At 38.7% G+C, this 16,506-nt stretch overlaps 1 protein-coding gene across 4 annotated transcripts in view; it reads left to right on the top strand.

The window, feature by feature from the left end:
- The window catches only part of nrcama (neuronal cell adhesion molecule a), an 87,686-nt gene extending 76,245 nt beyond the window's left edge, over positions 1-11,441 (top strand). For 2 of the 4 annotated variants that reach the window (XM_088348681.1, XM_088348680.1), the window contains 6 exons: positions 868-936; positions 2,401-2,523; positions 2,627-2,782; positions 4,891-5,022; positions 7,403-7,481; positions 9,349-11,441. In XM_088348681.1, coding sequence (XP_088204807.1) covers positions 868-936; positions 2,401-2,523; positions 2,627-2,782; positions 4,891-5,022; positions 7,403-7,481; positions 9,349-9,583 — 794 coding nt within the window. In that variant the 3' untranslated portion in view covers positions 9,584-11,441. The remainder of the gene's footprint in view (positions 1-867; positions 937-2,400; positions 2,524-2,626; positions 2,783-4,890; positions 5,023-7,402; positions 7,482-9,348) is intronic. The other 2 variants (XM_088348682.1, XM_088348683.1) reach the window with 2 other exon arrangements.
- The last annotated feature ends 5,065 nt before the right edge of the window (positions 11,442-16,506 follow it).

Genomic DNA, 16,506 nt, shown 5'->3' with positions numbered 1-16,506 from the left:
AAGAGTGCCTACTAAAATTATTTTATTTTATTGTTCAAATTACATGTTTGGGGGCCTTCTCCTTGTTACTTGCACACCAAAATGCCTGTGCACACCACTGGGAGAAAGTTGATTTCATTTCTGTTAGCCAAAATAGATTTGTAGCAATATTTAGAATTTAAATCTACTCTTATTAACTCTTTTACTGCTAACCCAGTTAGAAAACATATATATTTGTTATTGCCAGTGAATGCAATTGCTTAAACAGATAGTGTTTAATGTTTAGTGACTCCTAGTGGAACAAAAACAAAAACATTATCCCAGTAAAAAAACAAACATTTACTTGAATACTAGGCAAAACTACATTAACTATCATACGAATGCTAATTTCATGAAATATTCATAGGTCGAGAAATTTGTATTTCTTCACAACGTGGATTCCTCACTTAAGTCGGCAGCATGTTTGTCCGGCACCCTGTCGCTACACTGTGCCGTGACCCTTGCTTGTACCAGACAACACATTGCTATCTATTGGTCACATTGGGGCTTTAATATTGGTTTTCCATTTATTTTTGGTTTTCTGACTAAATTCCCCAATGTCAACAAAGAAAAAAGGACATTTGTGTGGTTTTGTTGTTTGGTAGTTTCTATAATGAATGAGATGATTTGCATTTAAGAAAATCCCGCATGAGCTCTGAGGTGGTCATACAGTGTGTGTGGGCCACAAATGGCATGCTGCATATTTCTAAACCGGCCTATCTTATTATTTTCAAATGTAAGTCCTGTATAAATAATTATACAACATTATTTCTGAGATAAATGAGAAGCTGTCTGGTTGTCGAGGGTTGTTTTCTTTGTGTGGTTACACTCTTTTTGGTGTTCTTTCAGGCCCCACTGAACCCCCACCTCTCCCAACCTCCCCTGTCACTCAGTCTGCGCAACCCCCGCTTCACAAGGGTACAACAGCTTTCCCCATCTGTCACTATGCAAAAAAGTTCAATTACAGTAATACCTCGTTATTCCACCATGATCCGTTCCGGATCGTTGTTTGAACACTAAATTGTTTGAGTTCCTAAACATTTTCTCCCTATAGGAATTCATGTTCACATGTATATGCTTAAATAGAAAATTGCCTATTGATGGACATGTTTCTGTGCCATTTAGCATAAAGCAGAAGTATTTAAACAACTACAATTACTATTAGTCCACCCAAGTATTTAGTAAATATATTTTCAAATGAAAAAAGCAGTTTTTATTATAATTTCTTATTTAATGTTTTATATTACCCCAAAACCTTTCCAAATACTAACACATATTCTATCAGTATGCGTTCACATATAATACCATATTAGCATTATTAGATAGATAGATAGATAGATAGATACTTTATTCATCCCCGAAGGGAAATTCACTTTTCCAGCAGCATCCCTAAGCTGAGAACATTAGTATTTTTCTTTATTATTTATATTTTAGCATCTTACAGAAACAGTTTAATAAAATGCAAAAACGAAACAACAAAAAACAGCGTTTTCCCAATTTTATATATATATATATATATATATATATATATATATATATATATATATATATATATATATATATATATATATATATATATATATATATATATATATATATATATATATATATATATATATATATATATATATATATATTAAAATACAGAAAATGAAAATTCATCTTATGTATTATTTTTCTTGCTCTACACAAAAACGCAAAAAGGAATACAATACATTTTTTGATTGTATTTATCTTTTTCTTTTACTCGTAAAAACTGGTATTAACGTCTTAGTAGTAAAATATTTACAACGACAAAAGGTTTGTTCTCAATTGATGTATTTTTTTCTTATTTCAATCAATAAATAAATTAGATATAAATTAGTGTTTTAATTTTTCCTGTGAGCATTATTTTCTCATTTTACTTAAAACTGTGAGAGGAGCTTTCAGATAACATAATTCCATCCCTTCCCAAAGCATTCCTCCGATCCCCCTCTTTTTATTTCATTCTGAAAAATAACAAAAAACAAATCAGCCCGAAAGGTGTGGGTATCAAAGAACAGCACATGATAGGGTGATAGCGACAATATTGTAATAGACAAACCAATGAACAGCAGGGAGTCCAAATTAGGAACTGGCATCCTATTCTATCTCCTTTGCCCTTGTCCAATATTTAAAACAAATAAACTAATCAGAAAACCCCTGGAAAGGTAGTTGAGCAAATGTTACTTTTTTTCATTGCTATTATCATGATTGTGTTGGTGGAAAAACATATGGTATTTACATGAAATATTCATGATGAAACTATCCAAAAGCTAAAAAAGATTCCTATTTTTTTCTGTATGATAATGTCCCATTACATTGGAATAAAAGTGTTTATTCCCCCTTTTGTTTTGTATTTAGCCCCCTCCGTTGCCCCCGTATTTGGGATAGTGAATACTTCGGTATGGGACGAGTGTGCAATGATCACTTGGGAATACTTTGGACCCCTTAAGAACATATCTGTGGAATATACAGTGGAAAACAGTAAGGTCCTTCCGCTCGGTTTTTGCAGTAATCATGCAGTTTTTTTGCCATTTCTTGCGGGAAGTAAACGTTTCTCCCCTCCGCCCACTGCTCTCGATTTCAGGTAAAGAGGACTGGAAAAGGGAATTGGTAAACGGCTCTCACTCGCATATTTTAAAAGGCTTAAAGCCAGGAACGTCTTACAGGGTGCGTGTGGTCGCTCGGGACCCGAGCGGCCCCATGCTGCACACCACCAACGAAGAAGTGGTTACGGTGCCAGGTGAGGCGGCATGCCTCATCTATTTTAGTCCCATCCTCCATCATGCCTGATTCCATTTACAGTAATCCCTTGTTTTCCGTGGGGTTGCGTTCTAAAAAGGTTCTGCTATAGTCAGAGACCATTACTTGTCTATTAAATGCTCTATTATTCCATTTGAAAGGCTGTTTGAGAAGCAAATCATATGTGTTCTCACATATACCATCATACTCTCTCACATGCACAACTACCTTATACAGGGACAGTTATACCAATGCACAATCCTTACCGTACTCTCTATTAGTGTTTTTCAACCACTGTGCTGGGGCACACTAATGTGCCGTGAGGCATTGTCTAGTGTGCCACTGGAAATTTTCCAAATGTATATTTGCAAACAGGTATACCATCATTCAGTATATTTGCGTTTTACTACTGAGAAGCCAACTGTAACATTCATCCATGTCAGTAGATGACAGGAAATCACTATTATTTTTTTCTTTTTATATACTCATGATCTGCTCATGAGGTAGTACAGTTTACTTAATAACTTATTTGGACATATTTAGGACCGCTCTATAAAAATAACAAAATAAAACAAATAAAGTAAAACTCTTGCATTTCATTTTGCTGATTTTATTAAAGAGAAAAGGTTAGAACAAGTAAAACATTTTGTTTCCATTTGCAGCAATATTTTGCTTATTTCAAGTATTCTGTTTTCTATTAGAAAAGAATAAAACAAGAAGAAAATATCGTAAAAAAAATGAAAAACAAAATGTTTAATAAAATAGTAAAATCCCACTATACAGAAACATTTTGAACCAAAATGGATAACATTTATAACTTCCTCAGCCATGGTGACCGCTAAAACTTCGTGCTGTAATCGTAATGAAAGTTTACGATTTAAAAACATTAAAATGATGAAGAAAAAAAATACAGAAAGTGTGCCTTGAGATTTTTTTGTTGTAAGAAGTGTGCCTCTCATTCTAGAGGTAAGATCTTAAGCACTAGCCTGACTTGAGCCCTTCACAAAATTCTGGTTGGCCCTCAAGGTAAATCATTGTGTTCAGGTTCGGGCCAGGCAGGTCCGTTCTTTTCTTTCGCTGACTTTTTAAAAAAATATTCAACCATCGTTTTTCTTTGTTTCTTCTTTTGTGGATGATCCATGCGATGGATTCCGTCCCCCTTGTGTGCAATACAAGCAGGAAGGCTGCTGAGCGCGCGGCTGCAAGCTGCGTTGCGAAAGAGGGACAGAATCCATTGCACAGCTGATCCACGAAGGAAATCAAACTAAGAACAACGGTACGTGGAAAATTTTCAAAAAGTTCAGCGAGATAGAAGCCCTGTTCATTCTCACGAAGAAAATATGGAAATTCGGGTTTGCTCCGGGCTCTGTCCCTCAAATCAAGTTAAGTTGTCGGTCTCAGGTTGGTTTGGGCTTCAATATCTGTGGGTTTGATCTTACCTCCATCCGAAACACATACTCTCATACACACACACTACTAGCTCACACATACTACTTAACTCTCACACACTCACTACTATGCTTTTACACATATACGACTATAGTGTCACACACACTACTAAAATCCTACACGCACAGTACTTTAGACTCTCATTTACACTATTACACTCTCTCGCACGCACTACAATACTCCCACATTAACACACGCACACACACTAGTATAGCCTAACTCCATTATATTCTCTCTCACACACTACTATTCTTTCTCACAAACAATTAAAGTTGCTATTACTGTATATGTATATAATGTATATATTTGCACATCTTAGACCCCAACATTATTGAAGCGCAGGTAGACACAGGCAGAAAAGACTAAGGTTACTTTTTAGCCAATCAGAATGCAGAACACAATGCACGAAGGACATCTTCAAATTATCGAAAATGTGAAAAGTGCACCGTGATACAATGAGGGATTACTGTAGTCCCATCCGTCATCACACCTGATTCTGTTTACTCCAACTAAATGTGATTCTTTATGTACCTTTTTTCGCAAAGTAACCCATTTTCTGTCCTCATCAGTCTTTTTTTCAGGCTTTTAACTCACTCACTCGTAAAAAAATGTGGCCACAAATGACAAAAATGGGCTATTTTTTGGGGGGTGCATTTGCAGCTGTGCCGAGTCGACACGTGGATATCGCCACCCAAGGTTGGTTCATCGGGCTGATGTGTGCAATCGCTTTGCTCATCCTGGTGCTCCTCATCGTATGCTTCATCAAGAGGAACAAAGGCGGAAAATATCCAGGTACTTGAAATACACTGTACTATTTTTACTCTCAATTTCATACGGCAGGTTTATTTCCTCCTTTTAGCCTCATACAAACCTTTTCCACTTTGCGACCGTTAAACACTTCCTCACAAAAGTCACATACGCCTGCATGCTTTGGACCCTTTTCTATATCGCCGGTGTGAAACAGTAGAAAACACTACAAAACATGCCTCAATAATAATGATAGCATGTTGTGCTTGCGCAATAGAAAGTCACGAGACTTAAACCACGATCATTGGATACTATGCTTTTACATGTGGTAGCAAGAAACTTTAAATGTTTAATTTCCAACCTAAACATCATATTATTACTTTCATACTCACAGGAATTTATCTTACAGAACTTTACACACAGTTGTAAAACACGTCTGGCCGTCTCCTCGGTCTGAAATGAACACACACTGCACACTCAAACACCCCCTCAATATTTTCACACATAACTAAAACTGATGGCAATCCATAACATTTAAATTAATCCAAAAAAAAAAGATATCCCCCTCTACCACAGGGACCACACTGGCATTGACCTTCCATGTCTTTCCCAGCTGCTCTTTCAACCCTTGGTACTTCTCCACTTTCTCGTGTTCCTTCTTTCTGAAGTTGGCATCAGCTGGAATTGCCACATCTATTATCACCATCCTATTCTGCTCTTTGTCCACCACCTTATGTCCTGTTGGTTAGCCAGGAGCTGCTTGTCCGTCTGGAAGCTGAAGTCCCACAGGCTCATGCCCTGGTTGTTCTCAGCAACCTTCTGTGGTATGGCCCACCTAGATTTAGGTACCACTTTGCCATACTAGTAGCAGATTTTTCTGTACACTATCCCAGTTACTTGCTTGTACCTCTACATGTATGCTGATCGAGCTAGCATTGTACACCCTGCCAAAATTTGCTGGGCTGTTTTAGAGGGATCTTTGCAGAGTCTGCATCTTGGGTCTCATCTACTGTGGTAGCTCCTAGCCTCTATGAGTCGTGTGCTTATGCCTTTATCTTGTGCTGCAACGATAAGAGCTTCTGTGCTGTCTGTCAGTCCTGCAATTTCCAGCCATTGGTAGGATTTCTTGATGTCAGTCAGCTTTTCTATTTGACATAATACGTTCAATGTCGGGGTTTATCCTTCCAGGATGTGTACACCTCCTCCTCTACACTTTCATTAGGTTTCCGCTGCCTGAAAATTCATTTAGCGCAGGGGTTTGTAACCTGTGGCTCTTTCATGAGTACATATGGCTCAGATATAAAATTTGACCGGAGCACATTCTCTGTCACGTTCTTTTGTCAGGGGATTGGATCCCGATTTCTGTACATGCAATCTGAAGCAATGCTGAGGAATAAGTTTACAGTCAGGGTGTCACACCAATTCACCCCGTTTTGGCAAAAGGTCGCTAAGAAATCATTTAAATGGAAGACCATTTAACTTTCTATATTCACTGTTGAGATACTTTATGATGAACACCCACAAACGAACTGTAAACGAGTGAAAAACACTATCAAACCACTCAGAGCAATTTGATTAGGTATTTGGTAGATATCTGCACACAGCGCAAGGCACTCCCTTCGCTCTATCGCTCAGTGCAGTCTGCGTCGAAGGTAAATACGGCAATCTCCTTTGCTTTGCTTGCACCTTGATTTGGTTTAGGACAGATATAACGGTCAAAATGAGCTTTACCACTCTTAAGTAACTGAGGGAGGAAGACAAATTTTAGGTGGTAAATTATTGATATGGGACACAGGCTCTAGCATTATTATTTCATAGATTTGATGATATCATCTAATGTCACATAGTGGAATAAAATGTGCTGAAGGATTATTTTTTGTCTGGAAAGTGTATTTGGAGTATTTTTTTTTTAATTTTGTCCTAATATATAAGGATTGCTCTATCACGATTTCTTCATTCATAACCTCTTTATTATTTCAGTCGTTTATGATTCGGCTTCTCCATTACCCCAGCCTTGTTTTATTTTGTAACCAGGAGATGGGCTCGCTATATAATTTTTTTTGTAAGAACCAATTTGGACAGAGGCTCTTTCTTTAGGGGAATTTCTACTTCAGCTTACTTTCATAGTTTTGTTTTCCTTAGGTTTTAGTCCTCGGGACCAACCTCCCAGTATAAAAGCTACTGTCAGCAATTCTGACTGCGCACTAGTCACATACAGCCTTGTTCTGTACCTCATCTGTGCCCAGAATCTATCCATCTCCGTCCGACCTTCTGTGTCACTTACTTTCACTCTCTATCTAAGCTAAATATTTTGATAAATTGCAAGAACAATTGGCTTTTAATTGTCATCTTTAAGGGGAAGTGCACCTTGGCAAATACAGCATCAAGGAGTGATTAATTTGAGCTCGTTATGTGTCACCAATAGTGAAAGAAAAAGAAGAAGCCCACCAAGACCCAGAGATCCAGCCCATGAAGGAGGATGATGGCACGTTTGGAGAATACAGGTGAGATGGGTCATGTTTTGCTTTTTTACTTCATCCTATTTACTATATTTCTATTTATCTCCTACTTAATGTGATCATTTGTACATAGAACTTTATGCGAAGCTGCAGAGACATCAGTGGAAGGCGATACCAGACACAGGGCAGAGGCAAGGCTAAATCTAAACTAACCCTAGCAACTTAGAACAAACCACACTTTAACAACTTCAATTTCATTCATTTTTTCAGTTTTTATTCCAGAAAAAGAAAACTATATGAATTTTAGTGTCTAGAGCTGAAAATTATTATTAAACTTTGACTGGCCTCACTTTTTTGTAAGTCAGCATTGAGATAGTTGCACATCCACTACAATAGGTGTGGATTGTATCAAACAAGTATAACCAATGTCAAAATTTACAGATTTAAGATACTTAAATCAAACATAATATAAAATAATAAAAAACATTTATATTTTTGAGGTCAGAAATATACAATTTGGGTAAGTCCCATTGTTTTTTTTATGTATTTAAAAGTAGCGACTCCACTTCCTGAGGGTTCACAGGAGCAAAGGCTGCTGTTGTCCTTCAACAAAGCCACAGTGGAGAGCATTATGGCATACAGCGTCACCGTGTGGTATGCTGGGAGCACGGCAGAGGGCAGGAAAAACATACAGAGAGTAATCAACAGAGCCCTGAAGATCATCAGCTGCTCTTTGCCCAGTCTGGAGGACACTGCCGGCTTGTCAGACCGCAGCAGAGCAGCAACATTATGAAGGACAATCCCACCCTACTACCTCTTTGACCAGTTGCCCTCAACCAGAAGCAACAGGTCCATTGAAACAAGGACGTGCTCAGAGACAGTTTCTTCATTAGGGCCATTACCAAAAGCTTGCAAAACTGTGAAAATATAAATCTTGCGACTTATTTGGGATTTTTTGTTGCTGCTTAATGTTATTGCACTACTTTTAATTGCACTATTGTTATGATACACTATTCTGTTATTGCACTATACAGTGGGCCAGTCTCGAAACTAAATGTTGTCAATAGTTTTGTCTATCTATACTTTTTTATACTATTTTAAAGGCTTTGGCACGTCTTTTCCATTAGTATTGAGCCTCTGGAAACTATACCACTATGATAAATCACCGTTAGATGGCAGGAGCAGCTCAGATTAGATCTTTCCAACACTTAGCGCCTAGTTTAGTTCTTTTATCCACCTTTTAACAACATATGGCAGTGTGTAGGCGCTGGCCCATATTCGAAGTATGCACAGTGTGGTTATAAAAGTGAAGGTATAAGGTCAGATTGTTAATGCTTCAAAGCTTTATTGTTTCCAAAAACGATGATAAGGACGTTAAGTGTTCATCCGCAATCACCATGATGACCCGAATCATGTGATTACGTCACTGGAAACTTGGGAGGAAAGTTCAGTGTTCTTGCAAAAAAATGTTATTTTGGAAGCAAAGTGCCCTTGTGTTTATGGAAAACACTGTTAAGATATTGAAAAGATCAAAAGTATGTATTAAAAAAGCACCAAAATGAAAGTTTGCCTTGAAAATCATCCTTTCATAAAAAAATAAATACTTTTTTGGGGTGTTTGGGGAGACGAGTGTTTTCAAGAAACTTGGCAATGTTCAACTGTTGTTTGCCTCTATAGCTACAGAGCTCAACTTTTGGTAAGACTTCAAAAACGAGTCAAAAAGGCAAAAATTGGTGGGCACTTCCCAATTGAGAGAAACGTCTGGCATTTAAAGAGTTAGTCTTTATGAAATGTTTACCCCGGAGTGCCATGTCTAATCTTGTTATATACAATTGTTTCACAACACTGATATTATTGACAATAGAGCCAATTCAATATGATTTATATATTTGATTCATTTTGCTCCCAACAGTGACATGGAGGATCACAAGCCTCTCAAGGGCAGCCGGACGCCGTCTAACGGCACGGTGAGGCGGGACGAGAGCGACGACAGCCTGGTGGATTATGGGGAGGGCGGGGACGGACAGTTCAACGAGGATGGTTCCTTCATCGGCCAGTACAGCGGCAAGAAGGAGAAGGACACACACGAAGGGAACGAGAGCTCCGAAGCGCCCTCGCCCGTCAACGCTATGAACTCCTTCGTTTAGCCTACCACCCTTTGTAGCGTGCGGACGCTTTAACTCTGGTGGCTAGTCACCACGGCGTCCTGTCACCGAGGATGCCCCACCGTCTCCTATCACCCTTTGACACCGTCTCACATCCTGAGCAAACTCAAGGACGGATACTGCCGCCTAGAAGAAGGTGTCGAATAAACGACTCTTTAGAGAAGCAATATAGAGCGGAATGTATCGAGAACGCTGGCCGTACGGCGTGAGTGTGTGTGTCTGTGCTATTGGATATCCTTTGCTAAGATTTCTAGAGCTACAATGCATCCACACATATTAGAGGTAAGATCGGGCCTTTAAAATTGAGCCCGACCCGACCATGGCTTGCGGGTATTAAAGCTTGACCCAGTCCGAGACCAACCAATTAACTTGATTTGAGGAACCAAGCTCGAAAAAAACCTGAATTTTCATATTTTGATTTTTAGGACCCAGGAGGAAAGGCAAAGATCTTTTTTGTAAGGAAATCTAAGTTAAACTATAACGGTTGTGCACCATTTGAGCATCACCCACGTTGAGACGCGAAACAGAATTTGGGTGGCTTTTACCTTTTTGGCACATAAAAAAACCCAATGAACAAGACTGTCCAGATGGAGACCTAAATCCTGAAGTGGGGTAATGAACAGCCCAAATATGTAATCGTTTTCATATTCATTAGGCTCAAAATGCAAAGATTCCAAGGAGATAAAAAAGAAAGTTGGAGATTCATGTTGCTTAGTCAACAAAACCAAGAGTGCTGAATCCTCTTTTAAGGGGGTATTTTATTATATTTCACATCTAGGGTTACCTACCTGACTGTCTGTAAAAGATTGAGGTCATATCTAAAATCTTACCCTCTTTTCTTGGTGGACAGACACACAAACAGACAATAGTATATTCTAACTTGGATTCCAAACGAAAACATCACCACCCTCGCTTTCTAGGCGGGTGACAAGATTTTATAAACCTTTACATCTTTGATATTTTAGTGTCCGCAGAGGTTACATTAACCGTCAATTTTCCATCATTTACGGATTTAAGAGTTGACGGGAAAAATGTAAGGTCATCCGTCATTTTGACGGGTTAAAAATTGTGCCATTAACCACAGCAGCGTGGCTTCCATAAGAGTTTACTACCACACTTTAAGAGAGATAGAGGCAGAGAGACAAAGAAGGTCAATGCCGGGTGGATGAAAGAGAGGATTCACATATTGAATTAACCCAAAATTCGGGTCAGGCTCGGGCTTAAGATCTTACCTCTAACACACATACAGAGGATATTGCGTTGACCACTCACTAAATGCATGGAGTCCATTGTGATGCTGCTTTTGTTGTCACTGAAATTTGCCAAAGGGATTTTTTTTATCATGTAGCCTGCCCAAAGTCTTACGATGTGGCGAAGACCAGGGGTCCCCAGCCTTTCCTCTTCCACCAACCAGTTTCTGACAATATGTTCACCACCATTGTTGGGTGCTTTACTGGGAAGAAAGTACATAGTTACAGTTACTAGTTATTTTGTTTAAAAGGTAATTCAGTTACACCCTAGGTAACTGACACAAAAGAATCAGCGCACTACTCTGAAAGTAACTAGTTACAAATGACCATTTATACTTGCATCCAAGCAGACCTCCTTACACTGCTTTAAGACGGCGACAAAATAAAAGAAAATAAACTTTATTCGTGCATATAAGCTGACCCCTGATTTCGGTATTTTATTTTGCAGTTTTAAATTCGGCTTGGATGCGTTTTTATACTGTAGAGAGAAAATATACATGAGGGGAAATCAGCACCCTCGTACTTGTGTTTGAAACGGAGCCACCCTGTATTCGATTGTATTTTGTAGGTATATATAAACACCATAGGAACAAACTCCCCATGATCCGTTGCCGGTCTGCGGTCCAGTGGTTGGGGACCCCTGGCATTGACTTTAAAATACTTGGTTCACAAAGAGGCCAAATAGGGTGCAAATTGTTTTTTTTTTTAAATCTTCCCAGACAAACTTTTATTATGAGTTTGTATAATTTCAAACAAAATAACTTTGTCGGTTCTTTATCAACAATTGTTTTGTCTTTTGTGCAAAACAACCCAATTTTTTTGTGAACAGGCGGGGTTAATACATGACCCAATTTTGGGGAGGTATTGTGTTTTTGTGGGATTGTTTTTCCTAAAATATGACACTTTGTTATACACGTTATGAATATATTACAAGATTCTCTTAAGTCTGAAACAAAATGAGTTTTAGGCAGGTCAGGGTTTCATGCAATAAACAAAAATGGAAGTTTAAAAGAATCAAATATTTATCAACTCAGTTTTAGGTTGTTCTCTACAATAGGACCCAATACTATGAGTTCTAAACAAGGAACAGCATTATTATTATTTGCTTAAAAAATTACTCCATTACTTAGGGTGTTTTTTAGTTTTTGAAAGTAATTCAGTCACGAACCAGCCACATAATTTTTGAGTTTTAAACTTTTGAGGTTATTTTAAACAAAACAACTATGTTATTTAGTTGTTCTGTATAATATAACCCAATTTATATTAGGTTTCGTGAACAGACAGCATGGTCTTTTGGAGATTCAAGCAAAACCTCCTATTTTTAAAGGGACCCTGTGTAATATTTGACCCCTCGATGTCGTTGGATTGCGCGGTGCAACCGAAAACAACTGCTACAAAGCACAAGGAATAATACAAACTGCAAAAACTTGAACTGACCAAACTGCACTATTTTTCTAATTTTCTCTGCCCAGTATTTCACAAAGTTTTGGGTTTTCGTAGTACCCATAGCGGCAAGAAGGCGGACGATTATGTCAGCCCCTTCTAGTTGAGCCTCATGTTCTGTAAAAATGAATCCAATTTTCTCTGGCTAGAATATTGGAAAAAAATCCACGTTTATATGTTAGTTCATGTATTTTCCCCTTATTATATAAATCAATCTTGTTTTGTTTTTTAATGAGTGAAATCTTTTAGCACTAGAACGCACTAGAGCAGGGGTGGCGAACACGTGGCTCTAGAGCCGCATGTGGCTCTTGGCCAATAAGAATGCGGCTCTTTGCCTCATCATATTTTCTATATACTTTGGCTCTTTGCCTCGTTTCATGTTTAGTTTTTTCCCCTCTTAAAACACACTTGAATCCATCAGAGTTAATAACAAATAATAAATAATATTTTGAAATTAATTTGGCAGATTTGTTGTTTTTATGCTGCTCCGGACACATAACTGACTGCCAATCATCTGCGTAGGTTACGTCTAATGCCGGTCAGTGCGTGGTGTGGCTCTTTGACTCTCAGAGTTAAAAATTCGGCTCTTTGTGTCAAACTTGTTCGCCACCCCTGCACTAAAGGATACACAATGTCCCTTTAAAAAATTATAAACCCAATTTCGAAGGATGATATCCAAGTACAAATTTTAATTCAAACGTATCAGCCCAGCTGGGTTAGAGTTAGGGTTAGGTGTTAGGGTTGGAAAATTGTCTGAAATAAAAATGATCCAATTGCTGCTTCTGGTTTCTACAAGTCGACAATTTACTTTGGTGTTGTATTTTATCCTAACAACCCAATTTTTGGCTTTGCTTGTTCAAAACAATCTACAGAGCTGGGGAAAATAAAAGTTGAGGTTTGGTTCACTTTTGTCTTAAATCGGGTTATTTTGGGTTATCATTTGGAAGCGTCTTCATGTCAGAAAAGGGAGAAAGGAAAAAAAAACACCAAAACTATCAACAACATTTTGCACAATACAATGAAAAGTCTTTTCATAGATTGGATCTGTTGATGTTGGGTTTGAACCCTGATCAACCCAAGGTAAACCCAACCTGCTCATTACCCAAAAACAACATACAATAATTCTGGGGAGTGTGGAAAAGTCCAAAAACTGTTGAGTCAAAAATAACCCAATAATTTGGGTAAACGTAACGGAGCAACATACAAAATTGGTTGTTTTGCACAAGAACCTAACATTGTTTGGCTTATACCAGGTGGCTTGATTTTTGTCGATTTTGGTTTTCTTTCTTCCTGTGTGTTTAATGCAGTGCTTCTCAATTATTTCCTGTCACACCCTCCCTCAGAAGAAGAATTCCTCTTGCGCCCCCCTAATAAAAAATCAAAGGGGTCTGCTCCACTTCGTGTGTACCCTACTCAATGCTCATACTCTGTGCGATGTGACATGTGGAGGGATAATGTAAACAAAACACTCTGTCACGAGAGCGCCACTGCTCCTCTAGTGTAGTGGAGGTGCAGTTGCACTTAGTTCTGGGAAAAAAGTTCCCCGATATCAAGCTCGCCCGCGCCCTCCTATTTGAGAACCACTGGTATAATATAACTAAAACAATGATCTCAGATTTTTCCCGTGCTCAAAAGTATTTACTTTGCTTTCAAGAAAACCTCAAAAGTCATTTTTACAGGGTCTTTAAATATTTTTACATTGTGAAAGTGTCCTGACTAGTGATGTATTATCAATCAGAATTATTATGAAATATACAAATGTGGAATGTCAAGCGCAAGGTCATAGCACTCAAAGTTGCAGTCCAAAGAAAGTAGTAGTTGTTACATTTGACACTGTTTACAAAAAATGTGGGTGCATGAGTGCTATTGTGTGTCCATGCATGTGTCAAACGTGCGTTCCACTACTTTTCCTTCCGAGATTCTCGTCTGCTCGTCCTCAAGTCCCAAACAAAGATTTTTTTATCCTTTTCCCGCTGTGTTGTTTATCATAACTTGCATCAAGTTTTAGATGGTGTCAGATTTCCTCGTGTTCTGATTTTGTAAATAACCGTTTTGACCTGAGCGTGGAGAAGAAAAATGCCAAGCTGCATTCCTGGGTAGTGTGACATATAGGACTATGTACCTTTTTTATTTGCTGTGATTTTTTTTAAAGTGAACTCACAAACTGGAATTGAGATTATTTTGCTTGTGGCCGAGCTCTTGTGACACCTTTCTTGTTCGTGCACTTTTTGAAAATATATATTAAATGCTCACACGTTCACGGGATATGTCATATGAAGCTAAAGGGCGAAGCTGGAAGCACCATCATCTCTTTAAGACACAAGTGCTGACTTGAGACATTTACGTTTGGTACTCTGTTTTTTTTTTAATTCTTATTATTTTGCCAGCTCCAGTGATATGATGACTGCTCATGTCACGTGTAAGATAAAAAGCATGACAGAGAAGTTGTTCAATGGTTTAGTCCACATAATGTCACAACAAATATTTTGTATTTCAAATGAATTTAAAACACGAAGGAAACGTATAATAAATGTTGGCTTAGAGATTTGAAATTAGAACTGGATTGTTTCTTCAAGCAGTCCCTAAATCCACTTCACATTTATTATCAGTGATGTTACGTTTTGGAGGTGATGAACCCATGTGGGAGAGGCAGAAACTGCAGGATAGTTGGGCACAGGGGTGTGGTGATTGGATAGACTTGTGCCCAGTTCAAACCCCAATTGGACTCCTCTGGTCGTGGGAGGGGGCACCTCCTGGCTGGCGAGACAGGAAGCAGGCTCGGCCAAGGGGGCTTCTTCACGTGGCCGAGACAGGAACCAAAAGCCGGGACAGGGACGTGGGAGGCTCCCTCTAGGTCCTTTGATGGTTGGGTCAATTTGTTACATTTTGGAGGTGATGGTTCCATTTGGGGGAGGCAGGACCTGCTGAATAATTGGGCACAGGCATGTGGTGAATTGCTACAACTGTTCCTAGTTCAAACCCAAGTTGGAGCTGTTAAGGTTAAAAAAAAGACAAACACTCTGAGTCTGGGATGATTTTGGGTAGCCCTTTCATTGAAGACGCACCCCACCTGCGCTTTTCCCTAGATTTGAAGATCAGTTCAAAGAGAGAAGACCCCCATCTGATAACTACTAACCCATTTATTGAAATCACGTAGTAAAAAAACGCATCTGATTGGCCTAAAACAGATCATGTAAAGACATGAAACAAATAAAATGATCTGCATTTATATAGCGCTTTTCAAGTCAATGACTTCCCAAAGCGCTTTACAATGTGCTCCACATTTCCCAATAGCGGCCTTGCAGCCATGTAAGGCGCTAACCTGCTTATTGGGGGTATATTAGGGGTTCAGTGTCTTACCCAAGGACACTTCGACATGTAACACGGACGAGCTGGGATTCGAACTGGGATCCCTTGACCCCAAGACGAGCGCTCTACCTCCTGAGCTACTGCCTCCACAGACTCCTACAATATGCTGACACTTGCTAAGCAAAAAAGGAGCGAGGAGCGGGCGAGGCGTTTGGGGGGCAAGGGCAGTGCTAGGACTCAAATGGACTGAACCATTTCAAGGCAGTGGAGTATTTCCGACACTGCGTTGTTCACGTTTTTGTTTTGTTTTCCTTTTTTGGGGGCAATTTTCATCATATTTAAGGAAAAAAACAACAACATTGATTTGACCATTAGGCAATAATACGTGAGCTATCATACCAATGTTAATCTTTATAAAAAAAAAATCTATGTGGGGAGGTTTGTATATCTTTTACATAATAGAATTCACCCCTTTGTGGTTGCGGGCATATTTGTCCGCCATTTAGCTGCTATGCAGTAATCATTTGGTACTGGTTTCCCGTTGCAATAGACAACAGTGCCCACTAGTGGTCAAATATTACACACTGGGGCTTCAAGGAAAAGAGAGTTTGAAAAATGCTATAATTTTATGAGGTGCTTGGGTTGGATTTGGGGGTGCTTGAGCACCCTGAAAACGGACTGGTTACACCCATAGATTTAACAATGATGTATTGGAACTAGATAGTATCCTAACTTTGCTACAAAAAAACGGGCTGGTTACACCAATGTTCCTATTCAAGACGTTATAATACAAAATCATTCTTGAATGTGAAAAAACACTATTTTGCCAAGGGATTTTTTTCAATTAAATAAATGTGCCTTGGCCCAAAAAGGTTTAAAAACACGGATTTAATGGTCAAATAA

The sequence above is a fragment of the Urocampus carinirostris genome, chromosome 11, assembly GCF_059441175.1.
Source record: "Urocampus carinirostris isolate Australia breed hairy pipefish chromosome 11, RoL_Ucar_1.0, whole genome shotgun sequence".
Taxonomy (NCBI): Eukaryota; Metazoa; Chordata; class Actinopteri; order Syngnathiformes; family Syngnathidae; genus Urocampus; species Urocampus carinirostris.
Note: the sequence above shows the minus strand (reverse complement) of the source record. Positions and strands in the feature narration are given on the sequence as shown.